Here is a 26,282-nt window from a genome sequence, read left to right as displayed (position 1 = left end):
GGGGATGAGCTCCTTGTCCTCCTTTTCTCACAACAGCAGGCTGAGGGAGAGGCTGGCAAAAGAGAAAGGCAGGTATCTGTGAAATGAGGAGGGAGAAGGATGCTCTAAAAGCTGTGTGAGATGGGTGAAACAGTGCTGAGAGTCTTTGCCATGGTCTGCTGGCCACTGCCTGCTCCTTAAGCTGATCTGGGGAAGGAACCCTCAAAGTCTGGGGTTAAATAGCTGGGAGATCACTGTGGGTGAGAATCTGTGTCCTTGCCATCCACACGCATCCAGGGGCTCCCAGCAGGTTTGGTGCTGGTGGTGTGTGACAGCATCTCCCGTGGTTCTCCTGATTGCCTTCCCCCTGTGCGCTTGTTCCTGGAGAGGGCTGTGCTGCTGGCTCTGGGGATGAGCTTGTCCTCCTTTTCTCACAACAGCAGGCTGAGGGAGAGGCTGGCAAAAGAGAAAGGCAGGTATCTGTGTGATGGGGAGGGAGAAGGACGCTCTGCAAGTTGCATGAGATGGGTGAAACAGTGCTGGAGAGACTTTGGCATGGTCTGCTGGCCACTGCCTGCTCCTTAAGCTGATCTAGGGAACTAACCTCCCTCAAAGTCTGGGGTTAAATAGCTGGGAGATCACTGTGTGTGAGCCCCAGGGGTGCTTCCCAGCAAGGGCAACCACAGTCCCATGTGCTTTTTGGGCTAAATTTGCTCAGGGTGTGCCACACGACCTACCCTTTGGGGTTGGGAAAGCATCGAGAAGACCTGGCTTTATTTGGGACTGATCCCAGGCCAGATCCCCTTCCTCCCTCATTTCTTCCCATTTTGCTAGGTGGGATGTGCATGGTCTGTTTTCCATCACAAGGTACATTTTCCCTTCTGTGCATTTCCACCTCTCCTTTTGCCTTTTCATGTGTTCTGGAAAGGTCAACGCATCTCTGGAACATGCTTTAAATTCACACAGAGAGCCGGGGGCAGGAGGAGAGGGGAGCGTCGTGCTGCTGCAGCTCCAGCCCTCTCAGAGGGAGGTTTGCTGCTTATTCCACTACTTTTATGGATGGATGGGATGCAGGACTGCGTGAAAACCCACCTGCAACCTGAGGAAATCACCTTTTCTTAGCAGAAATCCTTCAAAACACAGAGTGATGGTGTTGTAACCCTGTGACTGAGTTCACAGGGGTCTGAGGATTAGAGAAGAGATGAGGATCTGACTCCATGTTTCAGATGGCTTGATTTATTATTTTATGATATATATTATATTAAAACTATACTAAAATAATAGAAGAAAGGATTTCATCAGAAGGCTAGCTAAGAATAGAAAAAAAAAAGGATGATAACAAAGGTTTGTGTCTCGGACAGAGTCTGAGCCAGCTGACAGTGATTGGCCATTAACTAGAAACAACCATATGAGACCAATCCCAGATGCACTTGTTGCATTCCACAGCAGCAGATAACCATTGTTTCCATTTTGTTCCTGAGCCCTCCCAGCTTCTCAGGAGAAAAAATCCTAAGGAAAGGATTTTCCACAAAAGATGTCTGTGACATAACCCCTGTAGTGATCCACTGTCCCCCCTCCAGCTTCGTCTCTTGGGGTACATCAGCCTCGTCCTTCCTCTCTCCCCGGGGTGATCCTCACCTCCTCCAGCCCGTTGCTGTCACCGAGCCTCATCCTCCGGCTCCGTGTCCTGCTGTGCCAGCAGTGTGTGTCTGACCCGCTCCCCTTGCATCCCACCGCATCCTGCATCCCTCTGCATCCTGCATCCCTCGCCCTTTTCCCGGGAGCACTGAGGACGCCGTGGCCGCCGCCGTGCCCCCTCCTTGTCTCCACGTCAGGCCCTTACCTTGCCTGTCAGGCGCTGCCTCCTCTCGCCGGGACCTGATGCTGCTTCATTTCTGTTTTAATTTTGCTGCGGTTTCGCGACAGCCACTGCGGGGTCAGGAGTTACAGAAAGGTTACTGGTGAGTGATGGGTATTGACATCCTTAACAGCGCCCTGACCCCATCAGTCTCGCTCTGTTCTTCTTTTTCCTTACACTTGCCCTGGTTTTTTTCTTTTAAATTGGCCTCTTTCATGCATAAAGCTGCTTCATCACATTTTACCCAAAGCTGTAGCCGGCGAGGCAGGAAGGGAAGTGCTGATTTGCCCTGGCTGGCATTCAGGAATGCTTTCATTCTCTTATTTTCCTATTCCAGCAGCCTCATGTGCTGCTTTTTGCCCCCTTTTTTTTTCTCTGATCTGCCAGTTCATCCATCCAAATGCCCACCTGGATTGTCGTGCCTGTGCCTGGGGCTGTCATGGGGGCTCACACAGACAACCAGCTCACCTTGTGCAGGGCCAGGCTGCATGCTGGAGGCTCAGCAGCAGGAACAAGCTCATCCCTGCTCCTTGTCTGGTGGATTCCATGTGCAAACATCTGGGAGAGCTTGTCCAGAGATATGCACCAGGCTCACCAGGCTGTAAAACCCCAGCACAGCAATTCAGGTGCAGCTGGAGAAGCTCAGAAGGAGTTGGTAGTGGGGTGACAATAGAATTTCTACTAAAAAAAAAAAAAAAAAAAAAAAAAAAAAAGAAGCCTTATTTAATTTGTTTTCATGAAAGAGAGTAGTTTTAGATGGGATACTGGGAAGAAATCCTTCCCTGTTTGGGTGGGGAGGACTGTACTGAGAGGCTGCGGCTGCCCCGTCCCTGGAATTGCCCAAGGCCAAGGTTGGATGGGGCTTGGAGCAGCCTGGGACAGTGGAAGGTGTCCTTATCCATGGCAGGGAATGGAATGGGATGAGCTTCCCATCCCAAGCCATTCTGGGATTCTGTACATCCCAATGCTTCCCCCAGCCAAGGCTCCTGGCATCCCCTCCTTGTTGCACCTCATAAACCCCATCCTGGCAGCCCATCACTGCTTCATCTGGCCAGACATAAACCTTCACACAGGCTGTTTGGAAATACGGCACAGCTCATTTTAAACGTGTCTTATCTCCCCGCTGAGGAGCTGTTGTGGCTTAGCAAGGCTGGGTTTGCCTCCCTCCTGCAGCTCATCCACATCTCCACTCCCATCCCAGTGCTCTCCTTCCCTCCATCCCATGACAAGCTGCCGTGACGTTATCAGATGCTTCAGCACTAAAACTCCTGGCACGAAAACTTCTTTTTTTTTTTTTTTTTTGGGCTTTATTGTTGCATCCATAAAACTGGCTGGGAAAACTGCTGAAGCAGTAACCCTGCTCCGTTTTAAAGGCAGCTGCAAATCAGCCCCACTCCCCGGTGCAGCACTGAGCTGGTTTTATGAGCTCTAATTAAACAGGATCTGCCCTGTGGTCCAGCTTCCACCCAGCCTATCTGAGAGATGGGATTTAATGGTTGGGGTTATGGATCTGTGTCTGTGGGCTCTGGTTCCCCTGGAAATGAACTGTAATAGGATGGTGAATGGATTAAAGTGAACGGAAACAGCCCATGCAAAGCCGTACATCAGGTGTGTGCTTCTCTTAACTGAAAAATGCAGGTTGGGGACTCAGTCAACCTGTTTTAGGGTTGGACAAGGAACAATCTAGCACGGTTTTGTGATGCTGACAAACGGGAATGGGCATTAAATGAAAGAAATAGTCATTGCTGAGAGAGCGCCAGGGCTGTTGACACGCCTGGGTTGCGCCTGTAGAATACCAAGGTTTTCAGGATTTTGTAGAATACCAGAGCAGGGTTTTGGTAGCTTCAGGCTGGCTTGGACCGAGATCCTCCTGAGAATGGGATGGCACAGGCTGTCCCTTTGCTTGTTTTCTGTGGAAATCTCTTTAAGGCTTATATCTCCTGACATTTCTTTGTGGTGGCATCACTACAGGGAAGCCTCACAGTCCTGCCACGGCAGGAGGAGGGGAGTTCTGGCACCCAGCACTTGACAATTTATTTGAACCCTTGAGTCTTTCCAAGAAAGCAATTTCTTTGATATTTCTCTTGGCATTTGAAGAGGGGAAAAGGTATTTCCCACATACACGCTCTGGTTTTAGCCTTCCCTTCCCTGAAATTATGATTTCTCTCTTTGTAAAAGTCAGCTGCATCTTACAACCCATAAACAAGGTGAGGAGGGAGGTGGGGAGGAGACTTTGCAGTACAGGAACTCTATAGTGGTGTCCATAAGGATATTGGAATTTTTCATGGCATGAGAGGATCCTTCCAGACAATTCTGTGCACCCAACATTGGGCTCCCCGAGCTGTGTCATCCACAAGCAACAGTGAAATATCAGCAGCATCATGGCTGGGCTTAAATCTTTACTGAATCTCCATTTTTCTTTCTTTAAACGCTTACAGAATAAATGGAATTTATAATCAGAAACCATAAAATCTCTGATTTATGATTCATCTTGATGACAATATTTAATAACTCGTGTATATTTTATTACATCTTTTTAATGCCCTGTTGTGGAATTTTACTTAGGCATTTCACCCTCTATATCAACCTGTCTCAGCACAGATGGGCTGACTTTTTTGCCTTGGGCTGGCAATGGAACCAAATGTGCTCCGGGCTGGGCTCTTCCAGGACTGCCTCAGTCTGTCCAGGCAGGCACAGAAAGCAGCACTGGACATCCAGCCATGGTCCAGCTTCTTCCAAGAGCTGCTGCTCACATTGCAGATCTGATGTCTTTCCCTGCCTGGGCAGCTCTTTTCCAACATCCCCAGCCAAGATTCGGTGCAGGTGGGGAGAGATATTCAACTGTAGGGCCTCTCTTCCCTCCTCAAGGACTTTTTGCTTGGAAACGCGGAGCTATTTAGGTTATTGCTCAAGTGTGTTCTCCTCTGGAGAGCTCTCCCTGCCTTTCTGGGACCATTAGTGCAAATTAGCTGCTGCATCCCATCATCCCCCAGCCTGCAGCACCCAGGGTAGGGATCCTCCCACGGGGAGGGGATGCTCATAAGCACCAGAGCTGAGTTCTGGCTTGGCTGGGAGGCAGCAGCTCCCTGCATCCCTCCCTCCCAGCTGGCTGCTATAACCAGAGCTGGAGTGCAGAGAAACGAGGGATGGGCAGCAGCTTGGGATGGGTGTCTCCTGAGGTTTGGATGCAGGAGGGGGTTCATGTGCTTCCTTAGGTGCCTGCAGCCTGTTTTGGAAGTTAAACCCGTGCCAGCACAGGGAAGGTCATGTCTAGAGTTAGTCATAGGAGGGATTGCCAGCTTGGGGCCGCATCAGCCTGGTTTTAGCCTGGTTTTTTGGCAAGTGAGCCGGGACCGTGTGGTAACATCCATTTTCCTCCTGCTGAGCATGGTCTGGTGGTTTGATTTTGTTGCTCCTATAGAACGATGATGCCCCAGCACTACCCTGGTGCTCGAGCGAGCCTGGTGAGGGGACGGGGTGCCAGGAATAGCTGGGAGCACTCAGAGCTGGGGCTGGCAGCGCCCCAGGATCTTGTTGGGAGCGTCTGTGCTGTGCTGCCGGCCGCTGCCCATCCATCCGGCGCTGCCTTCGCATCGCTGCTCCTGGCAGGGGCTGGGTGAGCAGCCAGGTGGGGAGGAGGAAACGGGGCGAGACAGGCACAGCCTCCATCCCCCGTGCTGCCTGCACAGCCTCCATCCCCTGTGCTGCTCCATGCACATGGATGGGCAGGGCCGAGGGGCCAGGAGGGGCTGTGGGCATCAGCAGGACCTGGGGACAGCAGGACAGGCTGCAGAAGGGAAGGGGAGAGGGTGGGAAGCAGTCAGGCAGGGAGGAGAAAGCAGCATAGCATCAAATTTTTTTGTTTATTTTTAATTTTTTTTTGTTTGTTTATTTTTGGGGTTTTTTTTTCTTTTTTTTTTTTTTTTTCGTTTGTGCTTTTGGCACCCTACAGCAGGAGGTTGTGGAACTGTTGGAGGAGTCCAGAGAAGCTGTGGAGATCATCCATGGGCTGGAGCCCCTCTGCTCTGGAGCCAGGCTGGGAGAACTGGGGGTGCTCACCTGGAGAGGAGAAGGCTCCAGGGAGAGCTCAGAGCCCTGGCAGGGCCTGAAGGGGCTCCAGGAGAGCTGGAGAAGGACTGGGGACAAGGGATGGAGGGACAGGACAGGGACAATGGTTTGACACTGCCAGAGGGCAAGGATGGATGGGATTATGGGAAGAATTGTTCCCTGTGAGGGTGGGGAGGCCCTGGAAGAGATTGTCCAGAGCAGCTGTGGCTGCCCCATCCCTGGCAGTGTCCAAGACCAGGCTGGACAGGGTTTAGGGCACCCCAGGATAGTGGAAGGTGTCCATGCCCATGGCAGGTGTTTGGAAGTGGATGAGCTTTAAAGCCCCTCCCATCTCAAACCATTCTGAATTTCTATGATATTTGTGGTTCAGCATTTTTTTGGGTTGCACTTTTTGGGTTCAGATAGGTTGGTTGTCTGATTTTGGAGCTATGATGTTGTGACCCTTTACTGTCCCTCCAACAAGGAGCATTGCAACCTCTTGGCTCTTGCACAGAAAAGGCAGAAAAGGCAAATACCTGAATTTCATGCACTGTTATGCACCCACCAGTCTGTTGGTCCTGGATGCTGGTGGTTCCTTTTGAAATGAACAGAAAAATTCAGTCTCCTTCACAATGTTTTGACAGTTTTTTGGGTTTTCTTGTTGGTTGTTTTTTTGTGGGGCTCAAACTGTTTTGCAAAGAACTCTGAGGGCTGGATGAAATGTTTGTGCTGGGAAATCAGCCATCTTCAAAAGGGCTACTGCTCCCTTGCAAAACATTTGCAGAGTTTTCATCTGCGTGATTTGGCTCCTCTGATACAAGGCAGAAATCATCCTGGGAATTGTCTTCCCGATGGTTGTTCTGCTGTCTCTGCTAGCAAATAGAAAAAGGCATAAATGAGAATAACTTCAGCCAACCAACAGCAAGAAAACATCCTCTGTGCTGCAGGTTGCTGGGCTTGGGTGGTTTTGGTCTAAACAAGGTCATCGATCCCAAACAAAAACCTTCCTGATGTGAGTTGAATCACTGAGATCTCTGATCACAGGGATTTGGAGGAACTTTTGCCATCCTTGAGTGCCTGAAATTGCTTTTAGTGGCTGCATGTCATTGTTCAAAATTTATTTATTTCCTTATTGAACACTATAACCAAAGAGGATTTTGTAGAATAAAGGAATCACAGAATGGTTTGGGTGGGAAGGGACCTAAAATCTCATCTCATTCCTGCCCTTGACATGGATAGGGCCAGCTTTCATTGGGCCAGGTTGCTCCAAGCCTCATCCAATGTGGGTTTGAACAATTCCAGGGATGAGGCAGCCACAGCTTCTCTGGGCAACAGAGACTTTGGGAGGAGCAGGATGATCCCTGTGCAGATTTGAGCAATAAAAAAATGTCATTGGGAGGATGAAACTCCTTCCCTGTAAGGTGGAGGTGACTTCTCAGAGCAGGCACATCACAAGGCTGGGCTGACCCATTCCAGCCCTAAAATATAGCCTAGCAAAGGAGGAGAAACCTCCTGAGGAGGTGGGATTGGATCACAATCTCCAAAGACCTTCTGGGCAATGTCGGAAATGAAGAAAAGGAATTATTCCTGGTCTCCAAAGGTGTTAGGACAAGCACTAATGGCCTGGGGCTAAGGAAGGGAATTTTTTTCTGCTTGACTATTCAGAAAGTGCCCCCCAGGCAGGAGGGAAGGGGGAGAGTCCCCAGGGAGGGAGCGCTGGCGCCGGCCACAGCGCAGAGATGGGATGTTAATGGAGGTGGTGAAGGCAAGGATCTTTAGACAACACAAGAGGTCAACCTGTTGACCTGAGCCAGCTCTCTCCTGGCCCTACAATCTGTACGGTGCCATGATAAATTCCACTTCCCTGGCTTTACTGCGGGTGCTTTATCGCTCGGCTTAATGGCTGGGAAATGTCTTCACTTGACTGCTCTGTTCAGATGAGAGGGCTGTCTGTGATCCTCAGGCTTCAGCAACAATTCACTGCCTGCAAAGGGATGGTGCCTTTTTATTATCTTCCCTTTCAGAGCCTGGACTCGAGGTCTTGGCTCCTCTTTGCCACTGATTTTTCCCTTTCTGACCTCATTCCATCCCCTGCTACCTTGCAGATTCTCACAAGCTACCTCTGGGAACACATGTTTGGAGTTTCCATCCTCTGAGTTCTGATTTGGGAATGGTTCTGCTCAGTCAGAGGCAGGTGGGTGGTGTGGGGCTCCCTGAGGGTGTTGTGACCCCTTTGGTTTCCAGCCTGGAGAGCAGGAGTCAGGTGTGGAGGAGGATGCTGGCAGCAGGTGTGTGTGGTACAACCAGCCCTCCTGTTTTTATTGCAGGTCTCAGTGGTCTCATCAGAGTTGATGTTTTCTTTAATGTTATGGGCACCGTGCAATTGCAGAGGAATCCAGGCTTTGGGTGAACAGCAGCTTTGAGATGCTGGGGTTGCACAAAAAAATATGGAAGTACATCTGGAATCTGCCAGCTAACAAACCCAGCTCATCTTCATTATGACTGCTTTTATTTTAGAGGTCAAAGTGAAGGTTTGTAGGGGAACTGTCACCATCAGCAGCTTTTTGTTAATCCAATCTGAAGGTTCCCAATGTGGATGTGGCTGGAGCTGTCCCTGCTCTCCCCGTGGGTGCAAAAGGAAATGTGCAGGCTCCTGGTGCTTTGTCTGTGTGGAGGGAGACAAGAGAGGCTGATGCAAGAGGGATTTTCCTGTCTCCCCCTGTCCTTTTGAGTAGGGGGACACAGTATGGGTAATGTAGAATGTAATTTTATCCCCCAACGAGTTGCAGCTGGACCCTATTACTAGAGATTGGGAGCAGGCTGGATGATAACAGGCAACACCTGTAGCCAATAAGAACAGAGGAGTCAGAGAGGTCAGATGGCTGCTGCAAGGACCAGGAGCAGTCAGTGATCAGAGGAGCTGTCTATGAGAAACATTGAGGAGGTCTGAAACTCTGAGGACATGGAATCCTTGCACCATAACGATAATAGAACTTTTGGATATATAAGACAACAAGAACTCTTGGTATATAAAACAACATTGCACCGTAGTGATAATAGAACTGTTGTAATATATAAGACAACACTTTTGTATCTGCATCCTTTTGCTTTGCTCCATTTGCCCGTTCCCAAGCAGACATGGAAATGGAGAAATCCATTTGGAATTCTGGCTGTGAATCCCAGAATGGTTTGGGTTGGAAGGGACTTTAAAGCTCACCTAATTCAATCTGCAGTCATCAGAGGCATCTTCAACTAGACCAGATTGGTCAGAGCCTGTTGGTCTTCCATCAATGTACATTTCTGCACAGAAAGTGCCTTTGTTGTAAAATTCCTGGGATGCTTTTAACTTTTATCCAGAGAAATTGATTTTCCATTGGACAAATCTAAATCTAGGTGATTGCCTGGAAGGAGCTCAGTGGTTTAGTTGTCTGATGGCTAGGACAGGAGTGGTCCCTGCTGGCCAGGGAGATCTGCTAGGAAGCAGTGGGAAGCACCAAACCCCAAAACCCCAAACCCTAAAACCCAGTGGAAAGCAACTTGCCATATTCTGTCCCATCTACAGGACACAGATGACTCTTTCAGGAGCTGAGACTTAGCTGGAATGGCCTTGCATTAGGTAAATGGGGGGAAAAAATAATCTATCCCCTGAAAATTTTACTTTTTGGAAATTTCTGCTGAGATGAGGAAGTTAGAGGATATTTTCTTTTTTATTTAAACATATATAGACATACATATATATACACACACACATATATATTTGAGTTTCAGCAGCTTTCCATTTCCTAGTGAGCTCTCTGCATGATACCATTTCTGCAGGCACCAGATGACTTTTCTCCCCCTCAGGAAATTTTCTAATATCAATTTAATTTTGACTCTCACAGCTGCATCTATTCCGTGGGGAGCCTAGTCTACGGCCTCGCCAAGAAAGTGTTTCCTCTTAGCTGCGAGTTCATTTTCCAGCTTTAAAACATCATTCAGTCATTCCTAACGAAAGGTATAATCAACTTTAAGGCTCCATGGCTTAGCTGAGCCCCTAATGGAGATGGGGATCATTCCTGTAAGATCATTCCAGCAATGGCTCAGCCTTTATTTCCCACGGCAGCTGTGCTGGCACCTTGCAGAGGATGGATTTCAGTGGATGAAACTGCACCCAGAGGGATTACAGCCAGTCCACGTGGATGCAACTCCGTGAGTTGCTCCCTTGGGATGCATTCTGGCATCCCACAGGGATTTACTCCTTCTCTCTCATTGTGGCTCCACAAATCCTGCGCGGCTTCTGCAGGAGCAGATGATAAAGAATTTCGTCCAGCTTGACTTAAAACAAAGAAAAAGAAGGAAAAAACCAAACCCAAACAGCAAAAAAAAAACCAGCAAAAACACAGTTTGTGTCCCATCTGATTGTATTTCCATGCCCACGTCTGCTCTGTGTAAATGTTTTGGGAGCACCAAAGGGGAATTGTCTTCATTTTCCGTGCTGTGCAACAGGAAGGGTTGGGGTTATTCCAGACCCTGCTGGACTCCACCATGGATACAGTTCTGTACCTCCCTTCCTGTGCCCATCTGCTGTGGAAATATGAATGCAAATAGCAGCAGGAAAACAGGATCAGGGGGAAGGAGGGAGCAGTAGGAGACCTGTGAGGAACATCAGGGCTGGGCTGGGCTGCCTTGGGAATGGGGGAGTGTTAAATAAGGGTATGGAGCACTGGAGTTCCAAATGGGACCCCATGGAGCAGGGTGGGATTTATTCCATTGAGTGTTTACCCAGCCTTGTGGAACAGGAACCTTGAGCTGGTGTGGGTGGAAGAAAGCCCTGGAAATCATGGAATAGGATGGAATGGAATGGAAGAGAAAAGAGAGAAGATGAATAGAATAGAATAGAATAGAATAGAATAGAATAGAATAGAATAGAATAGAATAGAATAGAATAGAATAGAATAGAATAGAATAGAATAGATTTAGGTGGAAAAAGCCCTGTAAGATCACTGAGTTCACCCTTTCCCCCAGCACTGCCACACCCATCACTTAACCAGCTTAACACAGCTTTTAAATTCCTCCAGGGATGGGATTCCACCAGTGCCCTGCTACCAGTAAGAAATGCCCTGGGGACCCTGGGATACCCAGATGTGCCACAGGGGAAGGGCTGTAGGGATGAATCCACGCCTCAGCCAGGGCTGGGTGCTCTCCCTGCAATGGGTTCTTAAGTTTTCCCCTCCCTGTTCAACCCTAAAGTAGCTTATGAAGCATCAAAATGACAGAAATTTGGAAATAAGCAAAACCTCCAAGTCCTCCATCTCTCTCCCCAGAGGAAAAACCCAAACAGATGAGCCAACAGAAATTTTTAATTGAAATGTTTGGGTACAAATTACCTGACAATCCAAACAGAGGAGTTTGGAACCAACACTGAGCGTCTCGTTCAGAAAATATTGAAGCGACCTGACACTTCCAGAACTCCCCATAAAGCTTCGGAAGTGAAAAATTAATCCGGAGTAACCTCTTTTGCTGCTTTCCTAAAGCAGATTGGCTTTTGATGGATGCTTTTACCTCCTCAATAGATCCCAAGCAGCCAAGTCTGGCTCTTCCTCATTCTGTGGTGTGAATCCCTGGAGCACCAGAGAGTGGGAATGCACCTGGGGCTGCTCTGGGTGTGAGTGATTGCTCTGGGTACCTGGAGCATTTCCATTCCTACTCCCTCTCCTTTTGCTTTGCCTGTCAGTCCACGTCCATCATTCCTTCTTGCAGCAGTCAGGTGTCTGTTGCTGCTGCCTTCTATCCCTCTGGATCTACCTCATGGGATTAGGCAGGGAATGGAGAGTTGTAGTATATAATAGCAGGGCTGTAATTACCTGATGAATACAGTGTAATTACACTGTGGTAAAGCTTTTGGATAACCTCACCACCTCCCACTTGTCCCTATAACTGGAATTTCACTACATTTCAGCTCTTAACATTACCTCCATCTCCAAAATTGTGGCTTTGGCTTCCTGGTCACCATGGAAGGGTATTTATAACATTCAGTGGCACCACTGATTTTGCACTTACACTTTAATTAATTTGCAGCCATGGAGCCTTGAAGTTGTAGGAGTAGAGTGAAAATTGCAGGTGTGGGAAGCAGAGCTGTGGTGTAATCACACCACAATTGCTGGGCAATCACACCCTGCAAGCTCTGCATAAAACCACATTAAAGTTTTAGTGGGATCTCCCTGGGGTCTGTTGGCATGGGTTTGGGTGGGCAGAGGGATCTGAGCTGCTGCAGATCCCTCTGCCCAGGTGCAGACAGGTTGGACTTCTCACTCTTTACAACTCCATGGCAGGAGGGTGCAGGTTGGTGGGGGTCAGCCTCTTCTCCCAAGGAACAGGGACAGGACAAGAGGACACAGCCTCAAGCTGTGCCAGAGGGGCTCAGGTTGGACATCAGGTGGAATTCCTTCATGGAAATGGTTGTTGAGCATTGGCAGGGACTGCCCAGGGAGGTTTGGAGTGCCCATCCCTGGAGGTGTCCAAGCAACACCTGGATGTGGCACTCAGTGCTGTGGGCTTGGTGACAAGGTGGGGATTGGTCACAGGTTGGGCTCGATGACCTTGGAGGGCTTTTCCGACCTTAATGATTCTGGGATTCTCTGAATTCTCTGACTCTCCTTCAGTTAGCAGCCGTGGAACAGCATTTCCCCTGATCCATCCTGCTTGCAGCCTCGAGCCCCTCAGCCCAGCCTGGATGTGGCCTGGGGGCACCACTCAGCAAACTTCATCTTGATGAGTGACCTGAAGCTAATTGCCACCCTCCTTGCACATTTCCATCCCTCTGACTCCAGTAAAACCAGCCCAGCCATTTCCCTGCCTTTTGGAGCTGCTGTTTGGGACACACAACAAGCCCTGTAACATAATGGATTTTTATTATTATTAGGCTCCCAGTGCCTGTTTCCCTGTCAGTGTAACAGGGCTAATGAAATGTCCCCACCACTCATGGGGCTTGGGAGAACAATTTGGGCGGATCTCTGCAGCATTTGGAAGAGGTGGAACGCTGGTTGTTATTTATTACAGATCTGGTTTACTTAGCCCTGGGTTTATTGAGTCTCCCACTCACAAATGTCGACCGCAGCTCCCAGCGCTGCTCCCGGTGCCAGGGATCCTTCCTGCTGCCTCGGAGTTGCCAGCTGGACCTGTTGTGGACTCCAGCTCAGGCCAGTGGGCCAGGTTCATCCCTGGTGTGCCATCATTGACTTTAATTGAGCTACCCCAGGGAGGGATTTGGCCCGCTCTGGTTGTGAGCTGTGCACTGATGCCAGGCAAAAAGCACAGCGGGTGCCAGCAAGGGCTGTGACAGCCCCATTCCAGCATGGGACAAAATTCCTGCACCTCTGTCTGCTGTGTGACACCGGCATCCACTGATGGGCAGGGAAAGGGGAATTCAGCAGCACGTTCCTTACAGGACTTCATGTCTCATGGGGTTCCAGGTTTCATCTCCCTGTCTTGTTCCCTGACTGCCTGGAGGTAAACAGAGAGAAAAAAAAGCAAGGAGGGGGGAAAATGGGCAGTGGATCCTTAAGTAAAGCAAGGTCTAACTTAATGCTGAAGAGCTGCTGCTCTCAGACCCTCTGGATCAGACTCAATTTGCTCCTTACATGCTTGTAACTGGCATCAGAACACACGCATAGAAGCAAGCCTTTGTTTCCTGGTGGCAAGGTTTATTCTTGTTTTACTCAGGATCCTGGGTGCCACAGCCCCAGCATCTCCTGGGTGGGTGACAGCCACTCCTGCAGCATCACCTTGACCACCCCCCAGGCAGTGCTGGACCCTGCCCATATCCCAAACCCTCTTCCATCACCTCCTGCACACTGCCTGGAGGCAGCCGCTTCCCGGGGAGAGAATTCAGCTGCCTGGTTCAAAGCAGAGGGAAAGTTTCCGTGCTGGCAGATCTGGGGCAGAATTTTAAGAGTGTCTGAATTTCCTCCCGCTCTGTCTGAAGTGAGGCACATCCAAGGATGCAGCCCTCGGCTTTCATCCTCCTCACCGCAGGCACTGTGAGCTGTTCTCCTCTGAATGAGCTCTCCTGGCTTCGGATTTCCTGGGGTGTTTTAGAGAGCGGCTCTGGCTTGCTAAATGCAGGGGCATTCTAAAAAAATACATGTAATTAACTCTAAATGCAACAAAACCGTGGCTTTTAGTTCATCCTCCACCTCAGTCTGCTGGGATGGGGTGGTTCTGTGATGGAAGGAGGTGGATGTTGTGATGGGATGAGGTGAGAGCAATAATGGGATGAGGTGGGTGCTCTGATGGGATGAGGTGGGTGCTATGACGGAAAGAAGTGGATGTTGTGATGAGATGAGAACAATAATGAGATAATATGGGTGCTAGGATGGGATGAGGAGGGCATTGGGATGGGATGAGGTGTTGCCATGATGGGATGAGGTGGATGCCATGATTGAATGAGTTGGGTGCATGATGGGATGAGGTGAGAGCAATAACAGGATGAGGTGGGTGCTGTGATGGGATGAGTGAGAGCAGTAATGGGATGAGGTGGGTGCTGTGATGGGATGGGCTGGGTGCTAGGATGGGATGAGATGGGTTTTGTGATGAAAATAGGTGGATGTTGTGATGGGATGTGGTGGGAGCATGATGGGATGAGGTGAGAGCAATAATGGGATGAAGTGGGTGTTGAGGTGATGAGGATGGGGTGAGGTAGATGTTGTTGTGATGTGTTACGATGGGATGAGGTGGGTGCTGTGATGGGATGGGGTGAGGTGTTGCCATGATGGGATGAGGTAGATGCTGTGATTGAATGAGGTGGGTGCTAGGATGGGGTGAGGTGGGAGCAATAATGGGATGAGGTGGGTGTTGAGGGTGATGAGGATGGGGTAAGGTAGATGTTGTTGTGATGTGTTATGATGAGATGAGGTGGGTGTTGAGGGTGATGAGGACAGGATGAGGTAGATGTTGTGATGTGTTATGAGGGAGCTGCTGGGTGCAGAGGAATTTATCTGTGGCTCACACAGCCGGAGATTTGCATCTCCCACCATCTCCTCTGCCACCCTGTCATTCTCAGCCCTTCTCTCCCTGGGGGCTGTGAGGCCCTTTTGTAGCCATAGCTGCACATCTCGGGTTATCTCAGGACACAGGGTGCAGGGAGCAGCAGGTTTGATGACAGCAGGGACACGCATGGAAAAGCTGTGGTGCAAACAGTTGGAAACTGATAACTAGCAGTGATGCCTTTGCCAGGAGAGGAAAAAAAAAAATGACTGTAAATTTGCTTTGTTTTGATATTCAAATACTCCTTTCTGTGTATGTGCTAATGGGTACGCTGGTGTTATGGCATTATTAGAACAAAATATTCAGATGATTCCTAACAGAATTTGTGTTTCACAAGCTACATGGAAATGTTGGCTTGGAAACTGGAGTAGTGTTAGAAGACTGCTTCTCCCATGGGGGTAATGACTGGCCTGAGCAGCTCAGCAGGGTTGGGGGTTGGAGTGTGGGATCCAGATGAATTCTCTCAAGAATCCCTCCTAGACAATGCTCCCCTCCCCAGCATGAAAGGAGCACCCTAAATACCGACCAGGGGGAGCCTCAGCCCCTCCTACCTTGATCCCTTTTCCTCACATGCTTCCCAGCTTTGTGGGATGTGAAAGGCTGTTTTGAAAGGACAGCTCTGCTTCTGCTGTGTAACAGCTCAGCTGAACCCAGGGCTGCATCCCCCAAGATCTCCTCTGGCTCCATCTGCTCTGTGCCTGGATTCCTCAGCTGAGGCCAGGCTGAGGCTCTTAGTTCTTCATTCCCACCGAAATGAGCAGCAAATCAATGCAGGCCTAATAAAAGATGATTGGGAATTGCTAATAGGAGTGTGGGAGGGCAGCCCTGCCTCCCAGAGCCAAGATGAGTATGGATTTTCCTGTGCCAGGGACTGTAAATGCTTCTGAGCTCCCCAGGGAGCCCTGGATGCTCACCCTCTCCCTTCACCCTCATCATTCTCCCACTGCCTTGAAAAGGAACCTGGCAAAGGCAATTAGCTGGGTTAATTAGCTGGAGGTGGCAGGGAGGGCTGAGCCTGGCTGGGATGGAGCGAGCTGGGACAGGGTGCATGGAGGGGGCAAGGAGCCCCTCGGCCAGGGGCAGGGTTAGATTGGATTTTATGAAGAAATTCCTAACTGTGGGTGTGGTCAGGCCTTTGCACAGGTTTCCCAGAAGAGCTGTGGCTGACCCTGACCTGGAAGTGTCCAAAGCCAGGTTGGATAAGGGCTTGGAGCAACCTGGGACAGTGGAAGGTGTTCATGATGGGAGGTTCCTTCCAACCCAAACCATTTTGGGATTTTATGATAAGATCATCTGCTCTGCTCAGAGTTTGGTCCCCATCCCACAGTACCTGTGCAGGGGCAGAAAGGGAAGAAATGAGGTCAGAGAGTGGGAACACATCTGGAAAGGTTCCCACTGCTTTGCTGCTGGGCTTCCACTCCACCTCCTGGTAGCTGCTGTCTCCAGACTGCCCTGTTTATGGACTCACATCTCTCCCAGTGTTCTCCCTCCAGCACCCCAGAGGCTCCCCATCACTGATAGATCAGCACCAATAATCTCCCTGCTTCACTCTGCACTCAGCAGCCAAACCCCTCCTGCCCTTCACGTTGGTGCTGCTGGGGGATGATGTATGAAATCCAAGTCGGTTTGATTCATACCAGTTGTGTTCACCTTGCAGAACAGGCTGTCACCAAAAATAATAAACCTCCTTGTTTTAATGCCTGGAGAGGCTGTTGGACGAGCAGCAGGACAGGTTTAGATCCTCTTCCAAGGAAAAGGACGCTTTTGAGAAAGATGGATTGTGAGCCACGGGATGGCTGCACGAATGGTAAATAATAATTAGAGCTGTGTCTGGAGGCTGCACGGGGAGCAGGGACCTGTCAAGCTTCCTGTGCCACTGTTGTTCTGGACAGGACAACTCCTGACCCGTGGTCTGTAAGGTCTAAATGGTGCTGCCAAGAGCAGGGGGCTGGCAGTGCAGGGTGAGGTGACATGTCCCTTGTCACCTAGGAGGGAGGTGGCACAGCCCTGAGTGCTGCAGCTGCTGGTTTGTGCAGGGCTAGGGACAGGGTGGCTGCAGTTCATCATCCCTTACATCCATGGGCTTTTGCAAGAAGAGGAAAAACCCTGCTGGGCAGCTCTTTACCCCCTGATTTATAGTTCATCCCTTGAATTTTTCTCGTGCCACAGCACAATCCTTCCCTGAGCTCACGCCTGACTCCAGGAGGAATTTTCTTTGGACTAAATGCACCAGCACAGTACCCACTGGGGTTGTATCCTCATCTCTCTCCTCTTTGGGCAGCAGCTCAGATTATGCTGCCTGTCTTTGCCTGGCATCAGAGCTGCCTCCAGCAGGGTGCTGGGTGCCCCCAGCACAGCCCCTTGCTCCTTCTCCCTTTGGATGCTCTGCTGTCTCTGCCTCGGGATGTGATGCCCAAATCCCGTCCTCCTCCATGTCCTGGAGCAGCCCACACATTCACATGGCATTGAGGCAAAAAGGTATTAATGGGGGGAAAAGTTAACCACGTTTATAGAACTGCAAAAAAGGTTGTTTTTACATCCCTTTATTGGAATATAAAGACAGCTTTTATAACCTTTTAAAGGGGCATAAAAGCAGCTTGGAGACCAGAAACCTCGCTCCAGTGGAAGGCAGGGGAAGGGAAAGAGAAAGGAGGAGAGCAAACATCTGTTCTGAGGTCAGGAGTAGCTGAGGGGCTGGCTGGAGCCTCTGAGCCCCCAGGTCTGGGGTGGTTGTGGTGTCACCTCTCTCAGGGAGGTTTGCAGCCCTCGCTGCTGCCCACAGCCCTGCTCCTGGGCTGGGACTGTTCCTCCCCTCTCCAAGAGCAGAGCCCTCCCAGGAGAGGGAGGTGTTGGACTTAATGAACTCGCCTCTTTCATTTTTCTCCCCAGTCTTCTGTGAATAAACACTGCTCTGGTTTCGTTCCTCCTGGAATGAGGGAGGAGGGAATGTGTAAAGGTCTGGCCTTGAGGCTGGAAGGAAAGTTTGCTCTGTGACTGCTCCAGCCTCTCTGGGGCTTCTGTGTGGGCCAGCTCACAGCCTCAGTGGCCCAAAAAGCATTGCTCAATTTGGGATCTGGGGCTGGCACACTCATGGCTGGTGTGAAAAACGCCGATCACTTGTTTTTAAATTTTTAAAACTTTAATAGTAATAAAATGGTTATAAAAATAGTAATACAATTTGAGTAATAATAATTTGGACAATTTGAATTAGACAATATGAGACAATAGAAACAAAGAGGAACCTTTTCTGGGCAGCACGAGCCTGAGTAAGGACTCACGTTAAAAGAGGATGAACCCTTAAAACCAATAGCCTGTTGCATAGTCATACACCTCATACATGATGCATAAATTCCATTCAAACACAGGATTCTGTCTGGTCATCCTCAACTTCCTCCGAATCCTGACAGCACCTTTGAGGTGGGAAGAAGTTCATTTCTTCTGATAAGAGGGCAATAAATTATTTTTCTCTGAAAGATTTAGGTGTCCTGGGGCTGCTATCTTGCTGCGAGTCCTTTCTTTAAAAAAAGTATCCTACATAGCATCGTTTCTTTTTTAACAATTTTTATAACCTAAAACTATATTTAACACACCACTTAAGAGAATTAATACGGCATCACTTTCTAACACAACACATAAAATATTCATTTTAATATTTGTGAAAAGCCAATCAAAAAATATATGCGTTTTTCACAGCTGGGATATCCTCTGTCCCTCAGTATTTTGGGATAGGCACAGGGGTGTGCTGCAATTCCTCTCCTCCTTGCCCATCCAAATCAGCAGCTCCAGCTGCTGTTGGGGTGTGGTTGAGAGCAGCACCTTCAAATCCAGCAGGAAGCTCCTTCAGCTGTTCCAGAGCTCCTGGACAGCGCTCTGAGAGCATTTGGCATTGCAGGTGGGTCGAGCCCAACCAGCTCCTGCTGGCTCACTCCTCCCAGGACAGAGCTGGATTTTCTCCACCCACTGGGGGAGATGTGCCTTTTCCCTTGCCTTGTTCCCTCAGCGGTGGCTCTGACACGACATTAAGAGAGGAGAGTGACCTTTCCACCAGGCTGCAGCTGCAGGGAGGGGAGAGCTGAGCCCTGTCTGCAGCAGGGCACCGCTGGAATACGGATGGGTCACGGGGCTCCCTTATCTCCACGCCATCTCCCAAATCATAATCTTCCCCAGATAATGTTGTAGGGCTGTAAAGAGGACGGGAGCAGGAGCAGCTGCTTCTAATTTCACTTCATGGGGAGGGAGGCGATGCTGAGAGCACCCCGCATTCTCGGCACATATTTTTCATCATTATAGGCAGAAATGCCAGAGCTCTGACAGATATTAATGCAGTTCACACCGGGAGAAAATCTTCTTTCCATCAGGCTCCATGTGCAGCAAGAGGGCAGTGCCATTTGCAGCCCTAGGGAGGATGTGTTTGAAAGGTGATGTGTTTTTCACCTGGGAAGTTTTATTCCCAGCCAAAGTTCTGTTTGGAGAAAAGGCACCTGAACCCATCCCACTGTGGGATCACTCTTCACTGACCTGGCTGAAGGTGCATTTGCAGCACTGCTGTGAATTAATCTGGATTTTGGAGAAACTCAAATTCCCCTCTGCCAGCTCTGTCATGTCTGTGTGTCACCACAGGGGTGTGATTGCCCATGGAGCAGTTTTGTGACCTGGGCTCCCATCCTCCCCTGACCCACAATGATTCTGTGAGGTTTTCAGACTTGCCCCACAGGGAACTGCACCTCCTTGCACCCCTCAGCCTCCTTTTATTTGCTTATCCCACTAAATATTCATCAGTAACATTTAAGACAAAGGAAAGAGATAATTACAAGGGGAGAGTTTTTTTGCAGTATTAAAGGTTAACAGAATTCTTGGCATTTGTGCCTTGTCGATCTCCATGTAATTATGCTCATTTCCCAGAATTCAGAGGCGACTGTGCCTGTTAACGCTCAAAGATGGTACCCCGGGAATTAAATTTATGAGATCATTTCTCAAAATCTTCAAATTCAAACCAAGCATCTCGCTTAATGGCATGACTATTATTAATATTATTCTTGGATGCAGAGAGCCAGTGAGGGTCAGAGGACCAGTGGCAAAACTCAAATTGATACAGACAGACGGCGATGAGCCTGGAGTTTTTTCCCAAGGAATGTACTCCAGCAATTTGGCAACTTCAGGAAAGCAGGCTGGCAAAAGATGGGTGCTGATTTGAGGTGGAAATGGGGAAAAGCCCATTTTGGGCAGCAGCTGGTGGGGACTCAGGAAGGACAGCTTGGTTTGGAGGTGGCTGCTCCCAGTGTGGAGGCAGGTGCAGGCAATAGGGAGATCAGGAGAGGCTGATTCCAAGGATGCAGAACACCTGGCAGTGGGCTGGGCTTTCACCCAGCACAGCTGAGCACAATCAGTGCTTTTAAAAGAGGGATTTTAGGGGCTCTGCTCTTAGTTTTTGATTTTTGTTGAAAGTGGTCATCTAAACTGAGGTATGTACTCCTCCCCTGTTGTCTGCTTTTCCTGGTTCTGTAGGGACTGAGCAGTTTTCTGTTCAGAAAGGGTTTGGGAGGGGTAAAACTGAGCTGGAGGGGGTGAACCAGGCAGGCTTTTTGCTGCTCCCAGCAGTTGAGGCTGTGTGTGATATCCAGATGGGCTGGGGAAGGCTTGGCTCAGTGTGTTTGCCTTGGGACCATCCCAGGAGGAGGCACAGCAACTCCTGGAGCTGCTTTTCCAAACAGTTATGCAGCACAGAGCCCCCAGTCTGCGGGCAGAGCCTCAGAGGGGGTAGAACCTTGTGTTTTCACATTTAAGGGAGCCATGCTGGAGCTCTCAAATATCCATGGTGAGATCTGAGGAGTGCCTGGCTTTGCTTTTCAGCTCATTCAGCTTTTCCCCCTTTCCACTGCCTGCAGGGATTGAGTGGTAGAGCTCTGGGTTAATGTCACACACTTATCAAATGCCATTAGATGGATAATGACATGGCTTTATCCCACGTCATCACTGTCCCTGGCACCTGAGCTAATCAAACACTGCTGGGGATGCAGAGTCTGCATCAAAGGAGTTCTTTGGGCTGTTCATACAGCAGCATAGGCTCACAGAAACAGATTTATGTGAAATCAATATTGATTTGTACCAAGGATCAATCCCAGTTCGTAATTCTCACTGTGCCAGCATGGCTTGGTAGCTCTTTGATCAGTTTTTTAACTCTCTGCATAGATGTTTGATATGGAGCCTGGATCTGCACAGGTGTCACTCCATAAATGTGAGTGCCTGGCTGGGCTGCTGTGAAAGACTCAGACACTGAGGGCTGTGGGGGAAAGGACCAATCCCAAGGGAAAATGAGGCCTTGAGGGCTGCTTTGCATCCTCCTGATCCCAGCTGCAGCACTGCCTGGCCCCTCTGCAATGCACAAACAATCCCAGGATGGTTTGGGTTGGAAGGGACCTTAAAGCTCATCCAGTCCCACCCCTTGGGACTGGGGACACCTTCCACTGTCCCAGGCTGCTCCATCCAACCTGGCTTTGAGCACTGCCAAGGATGAGATATTGAGTGTTGGGAAAATTAATGCACAAACGCCAGAAGTTGATGTCCATAAAGGAGACAGAGGAGTCCTGGAACTTTATTCCAATAAAGGGAGAGGCCATGGGGCATTCCCCTGGGATCTCTCCAATTTTTGGAGGACTCAGCCTCCTTTTTATCCTGATTTCCCAGCCACATTTCCCTCTCTTTTTCCCCATTTCTGAGGCACTTGAGAGGTTCAGACTCCCTGATACACCTGACACCAAATATTCCCCTCTAATGTACAACCCTCCCTTTTAATTTTTAGTTCTTATGGAATTTGGGGTTTTTTCTTCCCCATTGTTTCTTTCATCTTTCAGTGTTCAATTTCATTTTTCAGCAAACTTAAAGTTTAAAGTTTGTAAAAGCCAATACCTTATTCCATTCATCAATCAGTGGAATCCTTCCCATTATTTCTTTTCTCTCCCAGTGCTGGTTTTGTCTACCAGCAGACCCACAGCTTGTTTGGAAAGAGAAATCTGCTATTCCTCTCATTGAGTATCCTCAAGGATGCTGCTGTTGTATTAGTGTTGTGTGGGGCATTTTGGCTTTCCTTGGGTATGCTCAGTTTACATGGTGAGGTGGTGCAGGGAGCTCAGCCCTGTGCTGGCTTTGCAGCACCAGTTTGGGACGGATTTTTGGCCTTTTCCATGTCACCTGCTCCTCCAGCCCCTTGGCTGAGGCTTTGCAGCTCAGCCTGGGGTGCCCTGGAAGGAGTTAATTCGTGCTTGAAAATTCCTAAGTCCCTGAGCACGACGAGAGCAAGCGACAAACCCGAGCCCAGCAGTTTTTTAAAGGGCAAACAAAATGTTCTTTTTTTTTTTTTTTTTTTTTTTTTTTTACTGCGAGGCACTTGGTGCAAAGTGCAGGCAGAGCAGGGCAGCGTGGCTTCAGGGGAAGGCTCCCAAAAGCACATTTTATTTAAATTTAATAGGACGGTTACTGTAAGTTTATCTAAACTGCAGTTAAATATTAACAGCATCTCTAGCAGGGATTAATGGGGTCTCCTGCGTTGTTTTTAAACACCGAGAGGAGGGCGCTGGGAGTCCCTGCCTGAGAGGCATTGAGCGCCCATGAGGATGCTGCCTGCATTCCAAAACCTGCCCTAGAAACAGCCCTGAACAGGCGATTCCTCCAGCTCGGATGGGAATGCCTTTGGGGCTAGAAGGGCTCCAAACGGCTCCGGCCAAGTAAGGCTCCCAATTATTGTTCTTTAATTGGGGCCACGGCTAACGAGGGGATAAATGAGGCAGCGAGCGGAGTTAGAGCCCCGCGTCCTTTGTGGTTTTGGTGAATGGCTGTAGGCACGGAGAGCTCAGCAGTTATTCAGGAAAAGCTCCCCCGGACTCGTGTGTCATTCACCTGACTAATGCCAAGGAAATTAAGCACTTTTTGTGCAACTCGGAGCTTATTGGAGAATAATGTGGTATGCGATAGCACGGCTGGCGTTGTAAAATCGTGTTTTCATTTGGAAGGAACGAGAGTGTCTCGAGCATAAATTACGTTTCTGATCATATTTGGCCATTTCAGATTAAAAATAAATTTCCACTTTGGGGCTATAGATTGCCATCTATCAACTCCCTGAAAAGGGAAAAAAGGAATTAAAAGGAAAATCTGGCTGTACGAATTGCCTCGCAATGACCTACTTATTGAAAGTAGTTTTTTGTTCTCCAGGAATGAAATCCATTGGTGTGGGGAGGTGTGGGATTGTGTTGGATATAGGTTTGCAGACAGGTCTGTATGATGGGAGGGTCTTTAACTTGGATCTACAATAAAGTAGAAGATAGAGTCGTGCTGGATACTTGGGAGGAAGCAGGAGAAAATGCAGCGATGTTGCTGTTTCCCTTGATAGAGGAACTTGAACTGCGAATTTGCATCTGATTATCGGCCTTTGGGACCAGATCTGCAGATTAGCTGCTTAGGGCTTGGTTCTGCATGAAAAGCCCGAGACTGGGGCAGTGTTTGCTGGGAGGGTCCTTGAAGAAGGAATCGGTTCCCTTGCAGCAATCCAAATGCCATCATTCTTCCCTGTGGGACGTTTTTGGGGCTGATTTGCTCCCTGCTCTGCCTCTGAACCTCCTCCTCCCTAGCTATCCACAGAGATGCTCCTTTGGGAAGCAAACCCACAGGGCCTTGCTCCTTCTGACCCTTTCTCCATCCAGGATTTCAGCATCCTCCCATCCATCTCCCATGGGGAAAATCCTTTTTCTGGATCCATCCTTGTTGTGCATCACTTCCCACCCTGTCCAGCTCTTGCTGCTCCCGCTGCCCTGTTTGTGGTCTCTGCCAGGAGAGGGGGGCCTTTAGCCTTGCAGGAAAGGAGAGCAGTGAGATGGATACGGAGGCAGACACACCTCGAGTGTGCTTGGCTCGTTCTGTTTGCCTCCTGCCTGTTGCTCGAAACGAGGGAAAAAAAAAAAGACTTTCACCTGAGTAGGAAGAAAGGGAAGAAGCTGAAAGCGAGAGGCTGTTTGGTGCTCAGATGGGCTCAGCCCGTGTGCAGCAAACTCTGCTGCTGCTGTGGTCAAAACCCAATGAAGGAAAAAAGACTCTCTCATCCCCAGAGAAGGCTACAAAGCTCTCTTTCTCTCGCTGCTGAACCTTCACAGCTGGACTCAGTTGCTGGCTCCACTGCTGCTGGAGCAACTGAATTATTTAAAGGAACCTTGATTTGGTTTTCTCTTTGCTGTTTTCCCGCGTTGTGTTTATTGTCTATAGATATTTTTATAGTCCGAAGCAATTACAGCTGTCAGAAAAGAGACGAGCTGTGACAGGCTGATTTATATGTACATTGTATGTATGCAAGAGAGGGAGGGAGACCAGGGATTCTGCCGGGCTTTAGTATGCAGGAGCATATTGGATGTAAATTCCTTGGGATTTTCAAACAATGCTGCTGATGATCTCCTAACAGTGGGCCAAATTCAGCCCTGGCAAGGGCTGGAACAGCTCTGCAGGTCACATCTGCCCCAGCCTTGCGTGCTTTCAGTGCAGGGAGGCGTTTTTTCGCTGGTAATTTAAGATGCTCCTGGCGATGCGGGGCTGAATTCTGTGTTAAAAGGTTAACTGGCTGTGGTTATTGGAATCCCTCCGCTTTTGCTGACACAGGAGTTGGTCTCTGCCCGTTCAAAGGAGCGGCCCCACAAAGAGCGAGCTCTTGTTGTGATGGTGCTGCAGGTATCCCAGCGGGGTCCCCATCCTGCCAGGGGTGCCTGGATGCTGCAGCCATCAGCAGGATTGCTGTGTTTTATTCCTTGCTGTCTTGTACACCCCGGTGCAATGACACAGCCCTGGACAGCCTTTCCCCCTGCCTCTGACGGGCTCTCCTTGCGCAGCGAGGTTTCAGAGACCCCTCCCATGTAATTTGTGGCCCCAAAGGATCCGCTGAATGCGGCGTTCCCCCCTCCCTTGCCAGTTCTGACAGCCGAGTTCACTGCGGGGATTAAAGTCCTTGTGCCAAAGCTGGGGAAAGCTGCCGTTTCCTCTGGGAAAACACAGGGCTGGAGGCAGCACGTCCCACCAGCGCTAAATTCAAGGAGCAGAGAACCTTCAGACGAGGAAAAAGTAGAGAGACTTGCAGAGCAATCCCCTTCTCGTATGACCAGCCAGCATGCACAATAATAATAAAGCTTTATTTGATGGAGTGTTTCCTCTGCCCGGCACAGCTCATAATGTTTTAGAGATTAAATAGCACAGTTAGTGAATTAAGCAGTAGTTTACAGGGGATTCGGAGACTCCGGGGATTAGTAACGGGCTATGGATCCTTTCACATCTAGGTCACCAGTTTGAATCCAGCTCAGGTTGCCAGCAGTATACTCAAAAACAACAACAAATAAAAACCACAACCCCACGTTGGTGCCGTGCAAAAGCTGCGGAGAACACGGTGGGGGAATGGAGGGAGGATTTTTGGGTAAGGCAGAGCAGGGAAGGCATTGAGCACTGCAAGGGGGGAGATCTGGTGTTCCCTGAGGCTGGGCTGTGACAGCTGGGGGCTTTGAGGGGTGCAGCACCCCAAGAGCTGTGATTTGACTGTGGCCTCCAGGACTCTCTGCTCTGAGGGTGCTCCCCAGCACCTTTTTACCAGCATGGAACTGTGCCTGGAAATATTAATGTGTTTAGCCACTAGCGGAGGGAAGGAGGAATTACTCGGCTTAAGCAAATGTGATATTTGTTAAATTATGAGCTGATAAAATGTACACGGGGACCGTGCTTGCGGCTGGGGAGGAATTTGCCACTTTAAGCTCACGCTGTGTCTGTGAGGTGCAGGGGACCAGGAGGACACGCTCCTGCCTCTCCTCATCATCACCTGGCTGGGGGGAAAGGGGGGGATATCACCCGTGCCTCAGTTTCCCTTCCTGCACAGTTGACTTTGCCGCCTGGGATGGGGAAGGTGCAGAGGTAGAGGAGGGCACAGGGGAGAGTTGTGCGGCGCTGGCTGCGGGACGCAGGTAAGCGCAGGGGGACAGAGGAGAAAGGAGCGAGGGGGGTCTTGCCATCCCCCCGCAGGGCGCGGCGCGGCGGGGGTTAATGTGCGTGTCCTCCCGCGCATCCCGCCCCGCTGCCGCCCGCCCTGCCGCCCGCCCGTGTGCGGGGCTCGGGCCGTGCGGGAGCCGAGGCGCCGGGCAGCGCTGGAGCCGCTGCCATGACAACCCCGGGGATGCTGCCGGCCGGGGCCGGGGTGCTGCTGCCGCCGCCGCCCCCCCGCGTCCCCCCCGCCCGCCGCTGAGGCCAGCCAGGGGCTCCGGCAGCCTGACATCCCCGCATTCTGCATCCCGCCGTCCTCGCATCCCCATCCTGCATCCCGCCTGGACCAGTCCCCCGGCAGCGGGGCGGGAGGAGAGGAGCT

At 49.9% G+C, this 26,282-nt stretch overlaps 1 protein-coding gene across 6 annotated transcripts in view; it reads left to right on the top strand.

Moving 5' to 3' along the window:
* The window catches only part of LOC102061060 (protein CEPU-1), a 399,822-nt gene that overhangs the window by 223,319 nt on the left and 150,221 nt on the right, over positions 1-26,282 (top strand). Inside the window, exon 1 of one of the 6 annotated variants that reach the window (XM_074527884.1) lies at positions 25,313-25,346. The exons of 4 other annotated variants lie outside the window; for them this stretch is intronic. In XM_074527884.1, coding sequence (XP_074383985.1) covers positions 25,328-25,346 — 19 coding nt within the window. In that variant the 5' untranslated portion in view covers positions 25,313-25,327. Of the gene's footprint in view, positions 1-25,312; positions 25,347-25,741; positions 25,885-26,282 lie in introns of those variants that run through there. One more of the 6 variants, XM_074527886.1, reaches the window with a different exon arrangement.

The sequence above is a fragment of the Zonotrichia albicollis genome, chromosome 27 (assembly GCF_047830755.1).
Source record: "Zonotrichia albicollis isolate bZonAlb1 chromosome 27, bZonAlb1.hap1, whole genome shotgun sequence".
NCBI classification, from domain to species: Eukaryota; Metazoa; Chordata; class Aves; order Passeriformes; family Passerellidae; genus Zonotrichia; species Zonotrichia albicollis.
This window is presented reverse-complemented; position numbering and strand designations above follow the sequence as displayed.